Consider the following 23,970-nt stretch of genomic DNA (forward strand, 5'->3'; position numbering starts at 1 on the left):
TTCTAGTATGGCAAGAAATGCAATCATGTGGGCTACACGCTCTGAGCAGTCAATAGCCTCAACTGACTGACTAATTATCCTTCCTGCACAAAGTGCTTGCTACACCGAACTTCCTTAGCTTCCTTCCTGTTATTACAAACATTATTCAAATGGTAGGTACATCTGAGTTATATGATTTAAAAAAAAGGGGGGGGATATGCAGTGTAGGGATTTAGTTCAGTAGAAAACTGCTTGTAAGGTTAGCCCCTGGTTCAACCTCCAGCACACAATGGGGGAAAGAGATAAAGAGAAGAAGACAGTAGAGCAGAAGAGAGGACTCAGGTGCAGTGTACTGAGGTCCATCCAGACGACTGCACAGAACGACACACTCCAGTGATGTAAGCATTAACCAGAGCAGGAGTTGCTTGCTCTGGTCTCTACCCCTCTACAGTGAATGTTCTCTAGGACTACGCCTCTTCTGTCACTGAATGCTAAGGAGCTGAGGAAAGCGCCTGGCCACAGTTGAAAAAGTCACATTTACTGAGAGAAGTGTAAATAGGGTACATAACTGGAAATAATGAGAAGAGCACAACGTCTTGGTTGTTACAAAGCAGAAAGATATTCAGTAATCACCAGCAGCCAAGACAGGAAATGGACTGACCAGCTGGAAGTGAGTGACTCCAATGGCGCACTTCTCATTCATGTCCTTCTGGTGTTTGTTCTGTATCAGACACTCCATCAGGTCCCCAGAATCTATCTGGTTGTCTGCCACATCCTGGGAAAGACAGTACACATTCACTCTATTTGTAATAATTAACAACATAATCTATAGCGCCATCCATGAAAAATGTGAGGAAGAATGTGAATAGAAGCCTTCAAAAAAAAAAAAGAGATACAGCATAAATTCTTCAAATAAGCCCGAGAAACCAGGAAAGATAAAAATTCAGCGGCAAATACACGAAGCAAGAACATCCACCCACTGTGAGGACTATTACTTATTTCCTTCTGGGAGGCAGCAGTGGCTTTACGGGTAATACCTAGCTGTCAGATTTTTTTTTAAAAAAAAAAGAAGAAGAAAAAAAGGTTTAGGTTAGGTTTCTTTTTCTTTCTTCCTTTCAATGATTTATTTACTTTTATTTTATGTGCTTTGGTGTTTTGCTGACATGCATGTCTATGTGAGAGTGTCAGATCCCTGGGACAGGAACTAGACAGTTGTGAGCTGCCATGTGGGTACTGGGAATTGAATTTGGGTCCTTTGGAAAAGCAATCATTGCTCCTGCCACACACACCCCTGTCCCTGCCTCCCCCCCCCCCGCTTCAAAAATAGGGTTTCTTTTTCTTTTCTTTCTTTCTTTTTTTTTTTAGTTTTTCGAGACAGGGTTTCTCTGTAGCTTTGGAGCCTGTCCTGGCACTAGCTCTTGTAGACCAGGCTGGCCTCGAACTCACAGAGATCCGCCTGCCTCTGCCTCCCGAGTGCTGGGATTAAAGGCATGAGCCACCATCGCCCGGCTAAAAATAGGGTTTCTTTATGCTGTCCTGGAACTCACTCTATAGGCTGGCCTCAAATTCACAGAGATCCGCCTGCCTCTGCCTCCCAGGTGCTGAGGAAAAAGGCGTGTGCCACCACTGCCTGGCTTAGCTGTCAGATATTAAGGGTTACTAAATGCACTTCACCCCTACAATTTGGGTAAAAAGGGAGCAAGAGATAAAGTAAAAGAAGTCACTTTGCATAGAGATGTAATCGAGACAGCTCGAAGAGGAAGCTACTACCATTGCTAACAATTCCTGAGAAGCAACTCAGCTGTGCCCTGGAATTTCTCTCTCTCTCTCTTTTTTTAAGATTTATTTATTTTATGTATATGAGTGCTCTATCTGCATGTAGAGGGCACCAGACCCCATTACAGATGGCTGTGAGCCACCATGTGGTTGCTGGGAATTGAACTCAGGACCTCTGGAAGCACAGCCAGTGCTCTTAACCTCTAAGATCTCTCAAGCCTCTGTATCTTTTCTTACAAAGCCACCACACCCACTTTGGCTAGCCACACACCTGCTCATGTGTAGTGAGCCGGACAGGATCGCCATTACAAGATGGCGCCGATATCCTGTCTTGTTGGAAATAAACAACTCCATGTTTGGCTCTGCCTTTGGGAGCTGCGTGTCCCCCGCTTCCCGCATGCGTGGTGGATAAGGGTCCTTGGGCCTATCCCGATGCAGTCTGGTGTCAGCTGATGGTGGCAGCCAATTACAGGGTGACCCGTGTGCCAATTCCCTATATAAGCAGCTGCTTTAGTGCTTTTGGCGCTCTCTCTCTCTCTCTCTCTCTCTCTCTCTCTCTCTCTCTCTCGTTTCCTGCCCCTCGCTCCCTGCCCCTCTCGCTTCCTGCTCTCGCCTCTTGCCCCGTTTCCTGCCCCTTCGCTTCCTGCTCCCCTCAACCAAGGGCACTCCAGTAAAGCGTGATCTGAGAAGAATCCTCGTGTGGTGGTTGTTCTTTCTCGCTGGTCGAGAAGTTCGCCGCACTCATGTGCAGAGTGTACTAACTGCAGGGATCAAGCTCTATAATCATCAAGGTTCCCCAAGCTGTTGGCTCCTCCCTCAATCTTTCTACAGTTCCAACTCCCCACCCCCAAATTTGCTAAAGCTGGTTATTATTCAAGAGTAGGGTATGCTGAAGACAGGGTGAACCCCACACCCTTGAGGCCCAAAGTCCTATTGAATTTGGTTCTGTTAGTAACCCGTGTTCCCCCAGACATCACTTACATGACAAAAGTTCTGAATTATAGGCTCACAGGCTCTCATCAGCAAGGCTTCTATTTGGATATCCTGTAGAAGATGAAATAGATTAATCACTCTGCTTCACAAAAGCCAAGCTTAGAGGAAGAAGAGGCTATAGGGTGTGTGTGTGTATGTATTTTCCTCCTATCTGTCTAACTTGTAGCCCTAGCTAGAACTCACAGAGATCCACCCGCTTCTGTCTCCTGAACTGGCATTATAGGTGTGTAGCAGCTGGCATTATAGGCAGGAACCACTGCACCTGGCAGGCAGATCTTTTTATCAACTTGAACGAATGCAGAGGCAGGGATAAGAAAGGGGAGGTAATGTGCTGGGCGGTGGTAGCAATGCCTTTAATCCCAGGACCTGGGAGGCAGAGTCAGACAGATCTCTCTGAGTTCGAGGATGACCAGGGTTACACAGAAAACCCTGTCTCAGAAAACAAACAAAAACAAAAATAAAGGGGAGACGAAACATTTGACAATAATATTAGAGTATGCAAATTCTTTAGAGTTTTTATTATCTCTGTACGTCTGAAGAGTACTGTCTACACTTTTGAGGCTTCTTAATCTCAAGTTTTATATTTTAGTAGGCTTCAGGGTATAACAGAGAGAAACAATGGTTCAATCTTTCATGTAAAACAAACACTATGAAATGACCTCACTGAAAGAGATTTAGGGATAAGAGGCTATCACTGCTTAGACTGCTTTTGAATGGAGTCTGAGACCTGAAGTGCAGGAGCCATCTTTTCTCAAGTGAGAAAAGGTTTAATAAGTGATAACTGGGAAGAAAAACCCAACACCGTGCAGATAGCTTTTCTGGAACTGTGATAGAGGGGTCAGGATTCAGCACAATGTGCTTCTTTATAAAGTAAACAGGGAAGGATTGACTAGGTTCTTTTGACTGACAGAGCTAAGTAATAACGGCCAGGCTGGGCAGCACCTCTCCTCTAGGGAACTACTTATCACTTACCTCAGACTCTAACTCGGTGAGGTTGCCCACTATGTCTCTGCATTCCACAGCTAAGTCATCAAGATGGTCCTGGAGGCACTCAAGCTCCTGAACATAAGAAGGCAAGCCTTAGTGTTCAGTCATGGAAGCCAACAAGGGAAGGTGGGACACTGTGTCTGTCTCCTTTGTCCTTGCCTCCCCTTTAAAACCACCTTACTAAACAACAAAGCTTTATTTGATTAAAACTAAGATTCCTTAGAACTGGACTTACAGATGGTTGCGAGCTACCACATGAGCGATGGAAGACAATCCAGTGCTCTTAACTGATGGGCTATTTCCAAGACCCTTTAACCACATACTATCATACTATTATTATCTAAAGGGTATTTTCTCTTGGCTTTAGAAAATACTAAAACTGTACTGAGCTGATGCTGCCTTGTACAGCCTTACTATTCACTATGCCTTTCAGCTGCTTAGGATTGTTAGGACAGTTCCAGGTCATTCTCCTAAAGCTACTTCTCAGCAGAGTACTCTGTTAAGAGCTCAGGCTCCACATACTGACCACTCTTCAGGACTCTGTTAGAATAGGAGGGAAGACAGAAGGATTGGAGGAATTACAACAGCCAGAATTGGGGAGGGGAATGACTCAAAGGAAAAATGCACCAAGCTTCTGCAAGTAATACACATAGGTAACAAGGAAAATCTTATCCATGACTCCATTTCTAGGTTTAGTTTCATAGCTGTGGGCCATAATGTAGTTGGGGTTTCTGAAGATTTACCTTATAAAACAGTGTGAAGAAAATCTTTTCTGGGATTCTATATCAACACATTTTTGGTTGTTCTATTAGACAGAGGTAGCAGAAAGCTAAACAACAACATTTTCTAGTCATTTTCATTAGTCATCAGAGAAATGCAAACCAGAACAACTCTGAGATTCCATCTTACACCTGTAAGAATGGCCAAGATCAAAAACACTGATGACAACTTATGCTGGAGAGGTTGTGGGGAAAAGGGAACACTTCTGCATTGCTGGTGGGAATGCAAGCTGAATCAACCCCTTTGGACGTCAGTGTGGCCATTTCTCAGAAAATTAGGAAACAATCTTCCTCAAGACCCAGTAATACCACTTTTGGGTATATATCCAAAGGATGTTCAATTGTGCCACAAGGACATGTGCTCAACTATGTTCATAGCAGCTTTGTTTGTCATAGCCAGAATCTGGAAACAACCTAAATGTACTTTGACCAAAGAATGGATAAGGAAAATGTGGCACATCTACAAAATGGAGTATTACACAGCAGGAAAAATAACAACAGCTTGAATTTTGCAGGCAAATGGATGGATCTAGAAAACATTATTTTGAGTGAGGTAACCCAGACCCAGAAAGCCAATTCTCACATGTGCTTGCTCATAAGTGGTTTTTAAACATAAAGAAAACCAGCCTACAAATTACAATCCCAGAGAACCTAGACATCAATGAGGACCCTAAGAGAGACATACATGGATCTAATCTACATGAGTAGTAGGAAAAAAACAAGATCTCCTGAGTAAATTGGGAGCATGGGGACCTTGAGAGAGGGTTGAAGGGGAGGGGAGAGACAGGAAGGGGAACAGAGAAAAATGTAAAGCTCGATAAAAATCAATAATAAAAAAAGATTTATTTCTTTCTAAAAATTTTTAGATTTCTTTTAGTCTAAATATATAAGTGTTTTTTTCTGAAAGTATCTATGTGCAACATGTGCATGCTATGCTAGGGCCTGTGAAGGTCAAAAGAAGGCATAGGATCCCCAGGAACTGGAGTTACAGATGGTTGTGAGCCACCATATATGTCCTAGGAATTGAACCTGGGTCCTCTGCAAGAGTAACAAATGCTCTTAACCTCTGAGCCATCTCCCCAGTTACGTTGGCTCTAAACATTACACAAAGAAGGAAAATAATCAGCTCTAATAAAGAAATAATAAAGAAATCATAACATTAAAACATATGAAAAATATAGCTATTCTTACATAAAAGCAAAAAAAGAAAAGCAAACGAACAGAGACCTCTGGTGGGTTTCTTCTAGAAAGAACACTGAAAATATAACAAATCACAGCAGCAAACAATGAATTGTACCGCAGGGAATTTACACAAATATGAGTCACTACATTCTGATTAATGGAAGCAAATGGAAGCTCCATCACTAACCTGCCCGGTCTCTGTTTTCTCACTGCACCATTTCCCAAGGTCTATCAGGCACTTATCCTGGAGGGCAGGATCCAGCTTAACATCCATGGCACGCTGGTGTAGGATCCTTTGTACTTCAGCTCGGCATTCTCGTGAAAGCTAAATTGGAAAGAATGAGCAAAAGACTTTAAAGCTAGAAAAATAAACACATGAAGTTCCTAGACAGAACAAATCTGTTATAACCAAACTAGTAACTAGCCCTGTCATTTACTTCCCAAACTTTAAACCAAATTTTATTTTCTAGAACAAGAATTAAATTCTTTAGAGAGCTACTGAATTTCTCCAAGCAGTTATACAGCCAGCATTTTCCATTAAACTATACCTATGGTGTCCTTTTCTGATAGTATTCTGAAAACAAAAAAAGAGTGAACTATATCTGTTCAAAGTATGGTTTTGTTTAGCAACATAGTATTGCTACTCCATTGAGTATATGATATTAGATCTGATTCAGGCAAGATCTACACATACATGCAGGCAACGACAGAACATCAATTACATAGCCAGGGGTGTATATTATAGACATTATATAGACTGAGCAGAGGGTGAACAGGTAGATACCAATACTTTTGGATGTCCATAAAAAACACATACCTGAGGCAGGTATAATTTCTTAGGGGGCATGGGGATTCATTTTATTTTATTTTATTTTTTTTAAATTATATACATTCATTTATTTATTTGTTTATTTGTGCCTGTGCATTTAGTAATTGTGCAAGTGTCACGGCATATGTGTGATCAGAAGACAACGTATAGGAGTCAGTTCTTGGTTTCCACTACGTGGGTTATGAACTCAGGGAAAAAGGCTCAGCAACAAGCACATTTCCCCACTGAACCAGGCCCCAGGAGCTCCCTTTCAGAGTCACAGAATATTGACAACATGTGTACAGTACTGTGAATGTAACCAGTACTAATGATTTTTCTCCCTTTAAAGGGCTAATTTTATGTTATGTGAATTTCAGTTCAACTTTGTAAGAAGTATTTTTTAAAGCTCACGCAAAGGGTATGTTAGATAGTTCAGTGGGTAAAGGCAGCTGTGCTGGGCCTGATGATCCCTGGGACTCAAATGGTAGAAGAAAGAAACTTCTGCCAGTTGTTTAATGGCGTCTACATGCATGCTAAGAAAACCTGAAAAGTTAGCATAAGGGATTCTACTCCTTTAAAGAGAGAGGTGGGGGGGAGGTGTATTTATTTGGTATGTATAGAGCCTGTATGTGACCCTGCAGGACAGGCCAGAAGAGGGCACCAGATCTCAATCCTGGTGGGTGTGAGCCACCATGTGGTTGAAGGGAACTGAAGGCAGGACCCCTGGAAGAAGCAGTCAGTGCTCTTGGCCTCTGAGACATCTCTCCAGATCCTTATTCTTTCTTTATTTACAAGAGAAAGAACCTCCTGCTGTTGTGACTAACCAAATACCAGGATATGGGAATATCTGTGGCCAATGAGAAATACTATGTTTTCTGATACAAAAGAATAAAAACAAGAATAAAAAACTAGGCCAGACATTTAGCAATTGAAGTATGACACTTTCTAATTGTATCTCCTGGATTTGAATCCTAGACAGTCTAGGCTCAGAAGCACTTTACCTATCTGTACTCAGATATGTAAAGTTCTAACACGACTACAATCTGTAACATATGCAGACATGATATTCAATAGGGTCTCAGGATGACAGCAAGCAGTATGCTATATGTGGTACCGGAAGAGAGCTAAGTTCACACAAACATTTCACCAAAGGATGGCAACTGGGGCAGGGAAATGCAAAGAAGCTGGTATTGAAGCTTCCACTCCAACTTGTGCGTTGTCAGAGAGATCTCATTAATATAAAGCATTTGTGTTTGGCTGCCAAAGGCAGAAACCTAAAGAGCCACTTGTATCCTGGCTAAAAGCTTCTAATGGAACTTTAAAGCTAAATAAAGTTAGAACAGCAGAATTTAATTGTCCATTTGTGATTTGTAATTCGGAAATTTACAGAGAAAACCCAGAAATGAAACAAAAAACAAAGCCAACACACAGGAAAGAAGCTGGTGGACATCTGTAGCAGCAGGGATACTCATTGAACGATTATGTTTCTAGTAGAACAACACCCACCCACCCACCACATACACCAGAACGGCTTCCTTGTGACGACAGAAATCAGAACAGGTAGAAAACAAACGGCATTAGGAGGAAACCAAAGTTGATAGCATACCCTCCTTCCTTGTTCTTCTGTACGGTAGGCATGTCTGTATAAGCAGGAAAACACAGCTCCAGGAGGCATAAGTTCACTGGTCTCATTCCAACCATGGGTATGGCAAAGGCGAGAAGCATCTCCCTGGCATTTCCGGTATAAAACAGGGTCCAACCTATAAGGTTAAGAATGGAAAAAGAAGCACTACTTTGCATATTTTCCTTCTCATGCATGCTAAGGGCTTCCCCCTCCTCCCCCAGTGACAGGGCTTCTCTGTAGCTTTGGAGCCTGTCCTGGAACTAGCTTTTGTAGACCAGGTTGGCCTCGAACTCACAGAGATCCACCTGCCTTTGCCTCCCGAGTGCTGGGATTAAAGGTATGTGCCACCACCGCCTGGCCAGATTTTGCTGTTTTTTAGGTTTACTTTTTCCCCCCCTCTTTTAGACAAGGTCTCATATAACTCAGGCTGGCTTAGAAGCTACTGTGTAGCTGAGGATGAACTCTTTTTTTGAGACAGGGTTTCTTTCTCTGTAGCTTTGGAGCCTGTCCTGGAACTAGCTCTTGTAGACCAGGCTGGCCTCAAACTCACAGAGATCCGCCTCCACTTCCTAAACTGGGATTTCAGGCATAAGCAGCCACACCCCACTCTGAATGCCACTCACAAAGACACAATAGTCAACTTAGAGAAATTTGTTAACCTTCATATAGAAGACGTCTAGTCTCCCTCAAAGATGTCATTGTGGCTCTGTAAGGTACCTATTTTTTCTGTAAGACTCAGCAGCCCAGGCAGCAGAGTAAAACTAGGTTTGTTAGCCTAGGCAATCTTTCATTAAGTACTTTCTCCTAGGATGAATGCGGTGCAACCCTATCTGATGTACTAGCTTCAAAAAAGATGGGAAATGACAGGAAAAACACTCAACAACAAAGATGTTCTCTTCACCCTCTTATGGAAGAGGGAGTAGTGGTTAATTTGTCTGAAGATTGCTTATCAAATCATAAAACATTTAACTTTGAATCGTCTCAAGACACTGTGGATCATGTATTGAACCTGCTTCTTTTCTTCAAATCAAGGGATACCTGATTGCTCACATTCTATTGTCAACTGCAGGAGACCTATTTAATGGCAGGAGAGAGGCTAGCATTAAGCTTTTAGTAGATTACGAAACACATTTTTAAATCATAGGAGAAAGAGCTAAGAGGAGAAATCACTATTTCCTTTGATCCTTTCAATACCAATTTCTTTTTTTTTTCCTTTGGTTTTTCGAGACAGGGTTTCTCTGTGGTTTTGGAGCCTGTCCTGGAACTAGCTCTTGTAGACCAGGCTGGTCTCGAACTCACAGAGATCCGCCTGCCTCTGCCTCCCGAGTGCTGGGATTAAAGGCGTGCGCCACCACCGCCCGGCCAATACCAATTTCTTTATCTGAAACAGGGTCTTGCTATGCAGTCAAAGGCAGTCTTTTTTTTTTTAATTTATTTATTTATTAAAGATTTCTGTCTCTTCCCCGCCACCGCCTCCCATTTCCTTTCCCCTCCCCCCTCAAAGGCAGTCTTGAACTTGCAATATTTCTGCTTCAGTCTCCATTATACAATTATGCACTCATGTGTCATAATGGCTGGCCTTCCCGACTAATCTATAAATATACATCAAACCTCAAGTAACCATTTTCCATTGACACATGTGAAACATAAATTAATCATCAAGAAAGAGTAAAGACCACAGTACAGTGGTTCAAGTAAGTTAAACAGGAAGCTGCTGAGTGTGGGAGACAGATGCAGCAGTAAAACCCAGAGTCAGCAGAACTGGAGAAGGAAAAGAAAAAGAGTAGAAAGAACAGCTGAACACAACCAAAAAACTACAGTGATTCTATTTGTATGTAGAGAGCACTACCCTAGTTCATCCTTTCTTTTTATTCTGCTAACAGGATGAGAGAAGGATTAGAAAATCAAACTGTCATTTATGCGCTATCTTTTTAGAGTCAAAGCTGAAGATGCTCTTGCTGTCTGCATAGGTACATGGACTCACTCTCAATAGATGTTTGGAGTATCAGGAATGGTTTGAGTCCAGCTTCCACAGCTGTGGTGAATAGGAATGTTTAGCACCCTAAAGACTGGCAGGGGTTGACTCTGCTTTTAGATACTGCTCTAGAAGTAGTAAGTAGGTTTTCTGGGGATAGTTATGCCAGAATTTGAAAAATTTGTTAATTTGTTATTGATTACCATAAAACAGAAAAGTGGGGTATGGAAACACAGTTTAGTAGGAGTGTATACTCTAAGAATGTAGCCCTGGGTTTAAAAACACATATGGGCTGGTGAAAAGGTTCCACGGTTAAAGCACTTTATGGTGCAATTCTGGTGACCACAGTTTGATCCTCAGAGCCTATGTAAGAGTGGAGGGAAAAAACCGACTCCATCAAGCTGTCCTCTGACTCTCACATGCTCACTGAGGCAAACAAATTCACACACACTATGCAGCAGAACACTCTAGTCAACTATTAAATTCTTTTCCATATGAACACCTATCCATTTGATACTGACCACACAAAGAGGCAGAATAAGGCACTGCCTTCCACCTGTTTTAAAATACTCACTTCCAATCCCGAGAGATAAAATACTGCAGCTCTAAGAGACGATGTTCACAGTCTTCCACCATTTTCTCTGTGTATAAATGTTCCATCAGACACGAAAGAATCCTGGTTATAACAGAGGTGAAATTGCAATGAAAGAGTCACTCTGGTGACAGGCTCCAGAACTCTTATTTCAATACAGTATTTCCCTAGGGTGACATGATTTATTTTTCTGAGAATCACAAAATTAATTGAACTTGACAGTAACTATTTCTTCTACCAGCTTTAAGTCATTTTGCACTTCAAGTTCTGCATGCTTAAGTCTGTGTAACAGCTTTGTTTTTAATCATTTACTATGAAAATTTTCCAATAAACACAAGAGTAGAAAGAGAAAAAGTGTACTGATCACGTTTCCTCCTTATAGCTTTTGTGAACCTATAGCCAAATTTGATTAAACTCAGTATCTCTTGCTGATAACTGAAGCAATTCTCAGTAAATATTTTATCCTATTTCTCTAAAATTTGTTATCATTACCATATCCACAGCAATAACAAAAAGGTACATCTATTTATTTTCATATAAAATAAAATAAAATACTATTGTCCCTCCTCAAATATTTTCAACTATCTCATGTCTACTTAAATATTTGTTCAAATCAAGACCCAGCAAAGAGCTACACATTGTACTTAAAGTGTAAGAGATGAAGAGATATGTCAGTGTTTAAGAGCACTGATTACTCTCCAACAGGACTCAGCCCAATTCTCAGCACCCCATAATTGCTCTGATTCCAGGCAATCTGACACCCCCTTCTTGCCACTTTGTGTTGTTAGCAGGCAAGCAAGCAGTGCAGAAACATGTATGCTGGGAAAACACCATACACATAAAATGCGTTTCCTTCTTTCTCTTTGTCCCTTTTCCGGTTGACATAGTTATTACTCCATAAACATTCTCAGTCTAAGTATCCAAGCATCTACCTCCTTCACCAACATATACGCTTTAAGCAAGAATGCCGTTTTAATCTCCCCTGAAGTGTGAGCAGCAGCAGCTTCCACACAAACGAATGATGGTAAAGCTGGACGGCACTGACTTTTTATTGTCAGACACTGCCAGATGCAAGCTGTGAAGAGTATGTGAGCCGGCAGTGGTAGCACATGTCTGTAAGCCCAGCACTCGGGAGGCAGAGGTAGGCAGGCAATCTCTGAGGTGGAGGCCAGCCTGGTCTACAAAGTGAGTTTCAGAATAGTCAATACTACAAAGAGAAACACTGTCTAAAAAACTAAAAAAAACCAAAGACAAACCCCAATAAACAAACAAAAAAGTTACATAGAACAGAAAACCTGCTCTTACTTGCAATCTAGTTTTAGGAATTGTTTTCACATCATATGGAATAAAACAAATGAACATCAAATATTTCATATTAAGTCAAGCATTTAATTAGCTTTCTGATATCTTGGATAAAATGGCACTACTCAGTTTGCCCATGTCCACAGCTTTGAAATATCACATCTTGTCTTCAGTCTCAATTATGATGAACTGCTTCCTGGTGAATTAAGTAGCCAATGTAGGAAAGGATGAAACGACAGAGGAGCAGTGTACAAGGTCACACTACCTTGAGTGCCTTTGCATTATAAAAAGTTACTCAGTGACCAAGAGAGGTTCATGTACAGCACACTGTCAACAAGTATCATCACAGTTTGTCCCTTCATCATGGATGAGGCATATCAAAAGTCTCAATTTCAATATTAGTTTTAACAAAACTTTGGTATGTGTCACTGTTCAACAGAATCTCAGTCAAGATGTTAAAGCTACTCAGAAGTCATTTGAGGGGGTGTTCTCTGTGCTGCCAAATCAAATCAATATGGACAGTGCTACAAGCAAGAGAACCTACATTGGGTCTCCAGATCGTATGTGTTTGCAGGCTGTCTGTATTACAGATTCACAGGCTTCATTCAAAGCTCGATCAATGCGGTAATCTGCACCAGGGTCAGTCTCCTGAATCAGTGTCTGAAGCTGGGTTGGGGAAGAAAAAGAAAAAAAGGTGATTAAGGCATAGAGAAGAACAATGTCATATCATCAGATGCTCGGTCCAGCACATCACAACATAATCTAAACAATGTTCTACAAATGTTACTGGCCAAGCTGAAAAACTCCAATGGAACACTTCCCAATTTTCTCCACTTGCTCCAGGTTTTCTGTTGAAGTCACTGTGGCACTTGAATATTCACCCGGTTGGACCCTTCACTGGGCATCCACAAACAAGTCTTTACAATATGCCTATGCAGGCTCCCTCCTGACTAATCAGATTTCTCAACCTGCTGCTTAGATGGAAGCCAGAGTTGAAAAGAACAAAAGACAGCTCTAATTAGAGATGAATCTGGTTCTAACAAGGCTATAAATTTTGCTGCAGCAACACTGGTACAACAACAAGTATACAGTGTTTTATTAAGGCAGATGTGAGAGATTTCAATTAACTCACAGCTGGAATTAGAAAACAAGAATGTGCTGGGTGGTGATGGTGCACACCTTTGATCTCAGCACAAGAAGATGATCTCTGAGTCAGAGGCCAACTACAGTCTACAGGGTGAGTTCCAGGACAGCCAGGGATACACAGAGAATCCCTGTCTATAAAAACAGACATACAACAAACAAAGCAAAACAAAAATAAAACAAGAATGGTTACAATTTCTTACTTTTTCCAACAATATTTATACCTTAAGGATCACAAATGTTTGTTGTAAAGCACAGGAAACTGAGATTACATTCCTTCTCATCTACTTTTGCTTAACTCATCCTTTATTGTGGAATGAAGGCAGGAAAATAGGCACCTCAGATTGGAGCACTGAAGAAACTGGATCAGAAGACCCAAGCTCAATTAATGCTTCTGTTCCTGTGTAACAACCGCTTTGAGAACTAGACAAGTTCATCTGAGTCTACATTCTCCCATTATCTCTCTCTACTTTTTTTCCTGTAGTTTTATTTTATGAATGAGTGTTTTGCCTAAATGTATGTCTGAACAACCCATGCAACACAGCACCTATGAAAGCTAGAAAAGGGTGTCAGATCCCCTGGGTCTAAAGTTACAAATGTGTTGCGGGAGGTCCTCCCACTCCTCCAGCTTATAGCAACTATCCCAAAAGTGGTAGACTTAACCTCATAAAAAGAACTTCTTGGATTCTTCCTAGAATTGTACGTGATGCTCCAATAACTGGAGCCTGTACATTCTATACTGATGCAAATAAATCAGGGAAAGCAGGTTACAAGTCAGATGAATTGAGTAAGGTGGAACAAAGCCCTTATAATTCTGTCCAGAAGGCAGAATTATATGCCATTCTTATGGTGCTAAGGGATTTTAAAGAACCTCTTAATATAGTTACAGATTCACAATATGCAGAAAGAGTTATCTTGCATATTGAAACAGCTGAATTTATACCAGATGACACAGAGTTGACTTCATTGTTTATCCAGGTACAAGACATAATCAGGAACAGGCTTTGTCCGATGTACATAACACACATCCGGTCCCATACAGGTCTGCCTGGTCCTCTAGCCCAAGGCAACGCTGAGATTGATCAATTGTTGATTGGAAGTGTGTTGCAGGCCTCAGAATTTCATAAGAAGCATCATGTCAATAGTAAAGGCCTAAAGAAAGAATTTTCCATTACTTGGCCACAAGCTAAGGACATTATAAAGAGATGTCCTACTTGTTCTTTCTATAATCAAACACCATTGCCTGCAGGGAGTAACCCAAAGGGTACTAAGAGAAATGAAATCTGGCAGATGGATGTGTTCCACTTTATGGAATTTGGTAAATTAAAATATGTACACCACACCATAGACACGTATTCAGGTTTTCAGTGGGCTACTGCCCTGAGCTCAGAAAAGGCTGATTCAGTAATCACACATTTATTGGAAGTTATGGCCATCATGGGTATACCTGCACAAATAAAGACAGATAATGGTCCAGCATATGTATCTAAGAAAATGAAATGCTTTTTTGATTATTATAATATAAAACACATTACAGGTATACCAAATAATCCTACAGGTCAGGCAGTTATAGAAAGATCAAATCGTACTATAAAGGATATGCTGAACAAACAGAAAGGGACCGAAAATACCCCCAGAAATAGATTACATAATGCTTTATTAACCTTAAATTTTCTTAACGCTAATGAGAAAGGAACGACAGCAGCAGAGAGACATTGGATAATGGAAAAGTCTGCTGAACTAAATCAACCGATTTATTTCAAAGATTTGCTGACCTCTCAATGGAAGCCAGGAGATGTGCTACGTTGGGGAAGGGGTTTTGCTCTTGTTTCCACAGGAGAAGAAAAATTGTGGATACCATCAAAATTAATAAAGTTTCAATTAGAAGAGGAGAAACTTCTTGGAAAGGAGAAATGACAACTCATCCACAATGATGATAGTCATACAGGTGGTAAGAAAAACATATAAAATGGGGGCAGGGTTCTGTTCCTATCTCCACAGGAAAACACTCATCTTTGAAAAATTCAAGGGACCCTGGATGTTTGGATACTGACAGATAGAAAAATACCTGCCCAATAGGAAATATCAAGAAAACTGAATGGGTTGTGTAAGTAATATTAAACCATATTTCTAAATTTATAAAGCTGGTTTTGAAGTTGGACTCTGGCTCAGTCCCTCTCTAATTCCAAGCCTGTTAGTAAGAGAAAAACCCAGAGTTTCTGGAGTTTCTGTCTCATGTCAAGAGCCATGATATGGGACAGAAAGAAATATGAGTTTAGAAAACATCTTTGCTTTTCTTCATATCTATCATACATCTATCATGCCTTTCAGTGAATATATACATATATGTCTATATGATTAATGTTTAAATTTTTCACAATGAACAATGAGTTTTTCCTGAAGTGACATTTGAAGTTTCCAGGAAGAAGATGGGGCCCCATAACAACAACTCCACCTGGTTGATATGACGTCATGATACTGATAGCGCTACTACAAGACCTGCTTTGGGTACCAGCTGCACAAGACAGTTCCAACTTGGTTAGCTGAAATGGTGCACATCTTATACAACATTTTGGCCAGACCTGCACAAAATACTCAGAGACCATTTGCAATTATAAAAGACATTGATCTTGAAATCTAACCATCATTTTACTTTCCCAGGATCCCCCAGAAAGAACGTCGCCCCCATGACAGCTGGAAGTAATTCTAGAGGCCGACGTCCCCTCTCCCAGTAAAGTTTGTCCTTGGGTTTAGGGACATCATTTAGGGGTTGATTATAATAAGTATATGATTGAGGGTTGGGGGAGGAATTTTATAAGCTCAGGGATCATTTTGAAAAAAAAAAAGAGGGATGATGGGATAATAGATTTGTAATTGTGAGTTACTGTTTTTAGACAAATATATTGGTATTGCTTCTTGTATATTGATACAAAGTTAAATTATATTGACTATTGTATGCATGCATGTTTCTATCTCTGTTTAAAACATTTTTTTATGTATTGACATATATTGTATTGATATATATATATTGTATATATTTACCATATTGCAGTGTACATTTCTACCTCTGATTAAGATACTTATATAATATTTGTGTATTGATATATATTTACCTACTGCAATGTATATTTGTACATTGTTTATATTTGGAGGTCATTGTCGTCATTTGTTTCACAGTCGTTTATTTTCTTAGTCTTTAAGTTAGATAGATATTGAGAATTATATAGATTAATAGTCATCTAAGTTTGTCATTTATAATTAGACTAATCAGGTTCTTTAGATATATAGAGATTATACTCAGTATAGATAGATAATCTTCAACTTCTTCAAAGAGCTGTAGAAAATGGCCTTTAATCTAACTCAGAGTTTTGTGGTAGTGAGACACAATTGCTCCTGGCAACACCACTCTATTCCCGAGAGAATGTTGAGCACCAAAGACACTCCACCTGGAGCCTTTCTTTTTGGCAGAACTGGCCTTTGGGCAAAGAAATGCCCATACCTCAACGACTGACAAAGATACAGAGCGTGCATCAATGGATAAAACAGGACTGTCATATCCTGCCAAGACAGGGTAAGATAGTTTTGAAAAGTTGCTTGCCTTAGAAAATGGTATGTCAGTTATGTTAGGCCTTAGCCAAAGTTGGTTGCTTCAACGCTGCTAATGTGACTTTGGGTGATTGCCCAGGTAGCTAGTTGTCTCTGTGATTTGTTGCATGTTTTGGAAGTTGTTTTACTGAACTTCCTAATTACCCAGGTAACATTATTTCCCTTCTCAGATCTTCGATGGGGTTGAAGACTATATAAATGTAGTTACTTTCTCTCATGACTTGGCCAAGTTATTTATTATACAAGACCAAGCTAGTTAGAATAGGATATTTGTACTTATTGTATATAATTTCATAGTAGGTTTAGAGTTTAGAACTCTCTTATTTAAACAAAAGGGGGAGGTGTTGCGGGAGGTCCTCCCACTCCTCCAGCCTATAGCTGCTGAGATACCAGCCCATTGGGGCGTGGTCTCTCTCCCTTTAAAAAAGGGGCCACTTCCCTCTCCTCTTCTCTTCACTTCCTGCTCCTCCGGTGACTAGACTCCCTTCCTGGTTGCATAGAGGGCTGTTGCCTGGGACAGTGATCTGTAAGTTTTTTCCCCTTTAAATAAATACCACCCTATTAATCATAATTCCAAACTGATGTGGCATTGTTTGTGACTTACGCCTTCACAAATGTTTCAAGGCATAATGTGGATGCTTTTAATCCCAGAGACACCTCTCCATTCTCACAAATTTTAGGCTCCCCCCCCACACTCCCCGGGAGGGGTCAGGTTTCCCTATGTAGTCCTGGTTGTCCTAGAACTTGCCCTGTAGACCAGGCTGGCCTCAAACTTAAGAGATCTGCCTGCCTCTGCCTCTTGAGTGCTGGGACTAAAAGTGTGCACAGCCACAGCCTGGCCAAATTTTAGTTCTTTTAACTGCAAAATTTTTTGCTTTGTTTTTTTTTTTTTTGAGATAGAATTCCTCTATGTAGTCCTGACTGTCTTATAACTTGCTCTTTAGATGAGGCTGGCCTCGAACTCAGAGATCCACCATCCTCTGTCTCCGAATGATGGAATTAAATGTGTGTGCCACCACTTGGGCCTTAACTGTACATTTTAAGAAACAGCCAAGTGTGGTGGTGCACATCTTTAACCAGAGTACTTAGTATGCAGAGACCTCTGTTGAGTTTAAGATCAGCCTGGTTTAGAATTCTAGGACAAGACGGGCGGCGGTGGCGCACGCCTTTAATCCCAGCACTCGGGAGGCAGAGGCAGGCGGATCTCTGTGAGTTCGAGGCCAGCCTGGTCTACAAGAGCTAGTTCCAGGACAGGAACCAAAAGCTACGGAGAAACCCTGTCTCGAAAAATCAAAAAAAAAAAAAAAAAAAAAAAAGAATTCTAGGACATCCAGGGATACACATTGAGATCCCAAAACAAACAAACAACACATAGGCAAACAAAAATTAATACTACATGAAAAAAAGACAAGGTAAATTGGAAAGCATTTTATAGATGGAAGACCATTATTACTACAGATGGATGACATATGGGGTTGTGGAGTCAAAATCTTAAATGTGAGAAAGAAATCAGAAAATTATGACCCTTACTCATTTAAGTTCTCCCCTCCCCGCCCCCTCTACCTTAAGAATTGGATAGTTTTGGGCTGGAGGTTCTGAGTTCAATTCCCAGCAACCACATGGTGGCTCACAATCATATAAAGTGGGATTTAATTCTCTCTTCCGACATAAAGGCATATGTGCAGATAGAACACTCATATTCATAAAGTAAATAAATCTTAAAAAAGAAGAATTAGGACATTTTCTGGCTGGGCTATGGTGGAACATGCCTTTAGTCCCAGCACTAGGGAGGCAGAGGTAGGCATATGTTGGAGTTCAAGGCCTGCCTGGTCTACAGAGAAACCCTGCCTCAAAAAAAGCAAATGAAAAAACAAAACGATATAAACTGATACTATGATTGCATATATATTCCAGGCTCTGGAATTAAAGAAAAGCTTCGGAGAGACTCTGCCTGGAGAACACTGTGCAGTTATTCCTGGTGTGAGAAAGCACGGGCTAAACCCCATTAATCATAGCCCAAGACAATAGTTGGTGGCTGTGGTAAATTTGAAGAGCATATACTCATTAAGATAATAATTATCCATATGCTTTACAGCCCAGTACTTGCTGATGACTGTCAACAGATCACTAAATTAATTCAAATCCGCTGTGTTAAGAAAGAAAACTTTCAAAATGAAAAGAAATCCATAAGAAATGCTTTAAAGCATTCATCATTTTAAGGATGGATAATATAGAAGACGAAGGAAGACTCTTTCCCTTTGGAGAAATGCCTTTAATTTTTGTGATTAAAAACAAACAAACAAACAAACAAAAACCCAACAACAACCATACAATAAAAATGCAATGTTTCTTTCCTAAGCAGTCTTAATGCAGTCAAAACCACACAGTTCACTATTTGCGGTTACCCTCTGGTTTGGAAAGCACCTTTTCTGGGCAGAAAGGGTGAAGTGGGTGGCACTCACTTACCTTTGAGTAACTAGTTCTTTCAACAAGCTCACTTTCAGGGAGTGAACAAGGTGCCTTAAAATAAAGTTGAGTCGCAGGGCAGTGGTAGCACACGCCTTTAATCCCAGCACTTGGGAGGCAGAGGCAGGCGGATCTCTGTGAGTTCGAGACCAGCCTGGTCTACAAGAGCTAGTTCCAGGACAGGCTCCAAAACCACAGAGAAACCCTGTCTCGAAAAACCAAAAAAAAATAAATAAATAAATAAAAAATAAAGTTGAGTCCAGTCTATTTTCCTTTCCTGAACACTTTACAGCAGCTGTAGGCTGAGTAGAGATAATTTTCCCCCTACCCTCCCTCCACAGCCTTTCTAGATGGAATTAGGGATGCAAAGCAAACCCAGCAGAGGCTGTCTCCTGAGTCATCCTGGACTGCAGCCAGGCACACTCATTGGCATGGAGGACACTGAGGGCAACAACAGCCATCAAGGAGGACTACAGAGGAACTGATCTTCAACAACTTAGTCCACAGTAGGTTCCAGAAGCCTCTTCCTAGCTGACTTTGCTATTTTAGAGAAGAGTCTACAGCTGTCTTTTCATCCCACCATAAGATACATTATGCAACTGCACAATACTATCTACTGAGTCAGGGTTAACAGAAGCTAAGGTAAAATTTTACTCCAATATCCAAGCTCATATAAGCTTGTGTTTCAGACTATCAAATTTTGTTACAGACTGAAATTATTTTTACACGATTGGTTAGAAAATAAAACTCAAGTAATACTTAGTTTTTAATAACAATACCAAAAGCAAAGTATAAAATAAAATGTGGTTTTCTTTTTTGTAAACTATTTATTTTGATATTATGTGCACTGGTGTTCTGCCTGCATATATATCTATATGAGGGTGTCAGATCTTGGAGCAACAGTTGTGAGGTGTCACGTGGGTTCAGTGGAAGAACAGCCAGTGCTCTTAACTGCTGAGCCATCTTTCCAGCTCCAAATAGTGGTTTTCTAAAGTGACACTTTAGTTATAAAACTAAAGTATCAGCCAGGCGGTGGTGGCGCACGCCTTTAATCCCAGCACTTGGTAGGCAGAGGCAGGCCGATCTCTGTGAGTTCGAGACCAGCCTGGTTTACAAGAGCTAGTTCCAGGACAGGCTCCAAAACCACAGAGAAACCCTGTCTCGAAAAACCAAAAAAAAAAAAACCTGAAGTATCGTTCATGTTTCCTAAAGGGAGAGTCACTGTACAGGGTGCTACTGTTGTATTTGGCATTCTAAATTGCACAAGGGATTTATTATTCAAAAAAAGTAACAAAGGTGGACAAAGGTAATGAGACAAAGGCACTATAAAACTATGAAGTATTTTGATGACTCTATCCTGATTTTCAGTTATTGGATTGCTTGCTTATGAACACTGAATTAAGAGTTACTTTATTTATCTTCTCCCAACCACCTTTACATCCTTTCCTGCAAAGTTTGGAGCCAGTGAAATAAAGACCCTTCTATTCATAGTTGCCTTGGTTTAATTAATAAAGACAGTGTAATTCTGGAAACGTTTCATGTTTGCAGCATATGAGTAAAAAAGGAACAAAAGAAACTGCCAGAAATTTTCCATTCATGTCAACTCTCAATTTCAACTCAATCAAACTTGTTAAGACAGGCAAGTCCTCTTCTGCTAACAGCCTTCCTTCATTTTGCAGAAACCGATTTGCCTTTATTCTTTCTGTGTTTAGTAATCCAATTTGGCAAGTTCTTTCTTTCTTTCTTTCTTTCTTTCTTTCTTTCTTTATTTATTTATTTTTTGGTTTTTTGAGACAGGGTTTCTCTGTGGTTTTGGTTTCTGTCCTGGAACTAGCTCTGTAGACCAGGCTGGTCTCGAACTCACAGAGATCCACCTGCCTCTGCCTCCCGAGTGCTGGGATTAAAGGCGTGCACCACCATCGCCCGGCCGGCAAGTTCTTTAGAAACAAGAAAAAAATAAGCAACCCCAGAGCTGTTTTTATTGATTATGGATTCGAGCTTTGAAGTGCAGCAACTTCTACATCCTTAATAAAACCTGTCCATAGAAACAATAATTCTGTCTGTCATTAGTACCTGGTATTCACTGTGATGTCAGGAGTAAATCCAGAGAAACTGCCTGTCAGGTTCCTTGGCTGACAAAATGTGACAGCTGTTCTGGCTAGTTGACGTCAACCTGACACAAGCTAGAGTCATTTGAGAGGAGGGAGCCTCCATAAGACCCGGCTGTATGCAAGCCTATAGGGCATTTTTTAATTGATGATTGATGTGGGAGGGCCCGGGTGATTGTGGTCATGGGTTCTATAATAAAGTCAGCTGAGCAAGCCACAAAGGACAAGTTAAGTAAGCAGCAGTCCTTTATGGCCTCTACATTAGTTGCTGCCTCCAGATTCCTGCTTGAGTTACTGCCTTGACTTTGTTCAATGATTAACTACAATATGTTGAGTAAGTATTTAAAATAAACCCTTTCTCCCCAGGTTGGATTGGTCATGGTGTTTCATCACAGCAATAGTAATCCTAAGTAAGACAACAGCCAAGGTGGCAGTAGAAGTATTTTTCCTTACCGCCTGCTGGCAGTTCATTCCAAGGTTCCCTTTTTCACCCCGCACTACTTTCATCAGACAGTGGAGGGTTCGCCCTTTCCGATGGAGTCCAGAACAGTGGTGTTCAATCTCCCCTCGGCAGCTCAGGATGATCTCAGGACTCAGAGAGAAATCTTCCATCAGCATGCGTCGATAATCCAACATCTCCCCTTGGCACTCACTGCTCACCTGTCGCCCTGTTAGGGGTAAGTCATACAGCTATGAAAAATGAGCTCGAGGACCAGTAATCTCTACGCTTAATGCACACTTTTCTGTATGCAAAAGAATAAGCCATTTCCTTTCTGGATTAAATTTATATCTACTACATTGAAATGCTTAGAACTTGGCAAAAGCTTCAGCAACATAAAGCAAACATAGTCTCTAGAGACCCAGGTTTACCCTGCAGGGTTGTACATTACAGACCTTATGAACTAATAATGCAAATGTTTTGCCAAATAAAGTCCTTTTTTCCCCCCTTTCCTTTTTTTGATTGGGGGTGGTGGTGGTGGCCTCATTCATGTTACATAGCACTTAGCACTGAGCTACATTTATACATATATATGTATACATGTGTGTGTGTATGTATATATATATACACACATCCCTAGATGTCTTATTAATAAGAAAACTATTGAGGGCAATAAAGAAACCCATAGAACAATCCCTATTGCCCTAAACAACTAATGTTTGTGAAAAACAAACAAAACAAAACCATCTTTCAAATATCACAACAGTTCTCCCACTTTTTTGAGCTATAAGTGATCAGGGAAAACTGAAAAAAGCAACAAGACCTACCCCCTAATAATTCCCCCCAATCTAAACACATAGGTTATCCAGCCAGTTAGTTTGTTGATATAATTTAGAGCCATAATTTAAAGTCACTCTGACCTAAAACTTGTGTAATATGTTATCCCACTATTCTAAAGAATGCTTCAGTAGCCACTGTACAAATTAAAAGGTCTGAAAGAAACATTAGGAAATGACTAGTTATAGGCACAAGAAGCTTCAAAGGAGACTGAGAAGGAATGAGAGGTAAGAGAAATGAAGCATTAATCACCTCTGTGCACAGCTGACTCCAGGCACATCAGAAGGTAGGAGAGCCTGGCTTCCCGGGACCGAGGAAGGTTTTCCACATTGCACCGGTATTTCTTCAAGTCACTCTTACAGGATTTGGCCAGTGAATAACTGACTTTATAATCCTGGGCAATGAGCTTTTGGCGTGTTGTTAGTGCTTCTCTACACTGAAGAAAGAGTGTAAGGGGAGGTTAAGACCACTTAACATGGCTCAGTTATCTGATAAGGAGAAGACACTCAGAATCATGCAAGTCAACAACTGTACTTTTTACCAAAATGCCTATCTAAGTTTGTTTAAAATCTGGCTCTAGGGTCTGGAGAGATGATTCAGCAGTTAAGAGCACTTGTAGCTCTTCCAGAGGACCCAGGTTCCATTCCCAGCACCTACACGATAGCTCACAGCATTCTATAACTCCAGTTCCAGGATTCTGACCCTCTTCTAACTTCTGCCAACATACACATACATGCATACAGGCAAAAAATTCATATACAAAAAAATAATGAACAGTATGAAAAGAATTAGGAGCAAATCAATGGGAAACTCTGGAATCTGGTGGTGAACTGTTAATTGTTGCACATAGATGTCTGCTGGGTCCCAACACACTAAACTTGAAGAAAGTATTCTTTCTTATTCAGCCATACTCCTGGTATAAACTTCACAAGAACTAAGTGACAGCTGTGCTGTTGAACAGGCTTTCTGTTTACTCTGAAGACAGTAAATACTTGAGCTGTATAGGAAATCAAAACATAGAATTGCAAAATTAGTTACTTTTCAAAGCATTACAAAGTCCTGTCCATTAAGTGACAGGACTAAGGGTAATAAGAACATTTAAGGAGATAATACTGAAAAAATTAAACAGCTGGGCTGGAGAGATGGCTCAGAGGTTAAGAGAACTGACTGCTGTTCTGGAGGTCCTGAGTTCAATTCCCAGCAACCACATGATGGCTCATACCCATTATAATGAGATCTGGTCCCCGGAACACTACATACATAATAAATAAAGTAAGAAAAGAAATCAAACAGCTGGCTACCAATGAAGGATATTAGGATGGTTAGCACACACTACCTGAGTATGCAGAGCTGACATTAATTTGGTTCTCACTT

The 23,970-nt window shown here is 40.6% G+C and overlaps 1 protein-coding gene across 1 annotated transcript in view; it reads right to left on the minus strand.

The window, feature by feature from the left end:
- Positions 1–23,970, minus strand: part of Glg1 (golgi glycoprotein 1) — a 92,702-nt gene that overhangs the window by 19,836 nt on the left and 48,896 nt on the right. The window contains exons 7-15 of the mRNA XM_041649581.1: positions 22,849–23,032; positions 21,774–21,988; positions 12,542–12,663; positions 10,678–10,779; positions 8,111–8,264; positions 5,884–6,021; positions 3,721–3,807; positions 2,737–2,799; positions 641–754 (exon numbers count right to left, since the gene is read on the minus strand). Coding sequence (XP_041505515.1) covers positions 641–754; positions 2,737–2,799; positions 3,721–3,807; positions 5,884–6,021; positions 8,111–8,264; positions 10,678–10,779; positions 12,542–12,663; positions 21,774–21,988; positions 22,849–23,032 — 1,179 coding nt within the window. The remainder of the gene's footprint in view (positions 1–640; positions 755–2,736; positions 2,800–3,720; positions 3,808–5,883; positions 6,022–8,110; positions 8,265–10,677; positions 10,780–12,541; positions 12,664–21,773; positions 21,989–22,848; positions 23,033–23,970) is intronic.

This window comes from Microtus oregoni, unplaced genomic scaffold (genome assembly GCF_018167655.1).
Source record: "Microtus oregoni isolate MIOR12 unplaced genomic scaffold, Mior012 000004F_ref0000308, whole genome shotgun sequence".
Taxonomy (NCBI): domain Eukaryota; kingdom Metazoa; phylum Chordata; class Mammalia; order Rodentia; family Cricetidae; genus Microtus; species Microtus oregoni.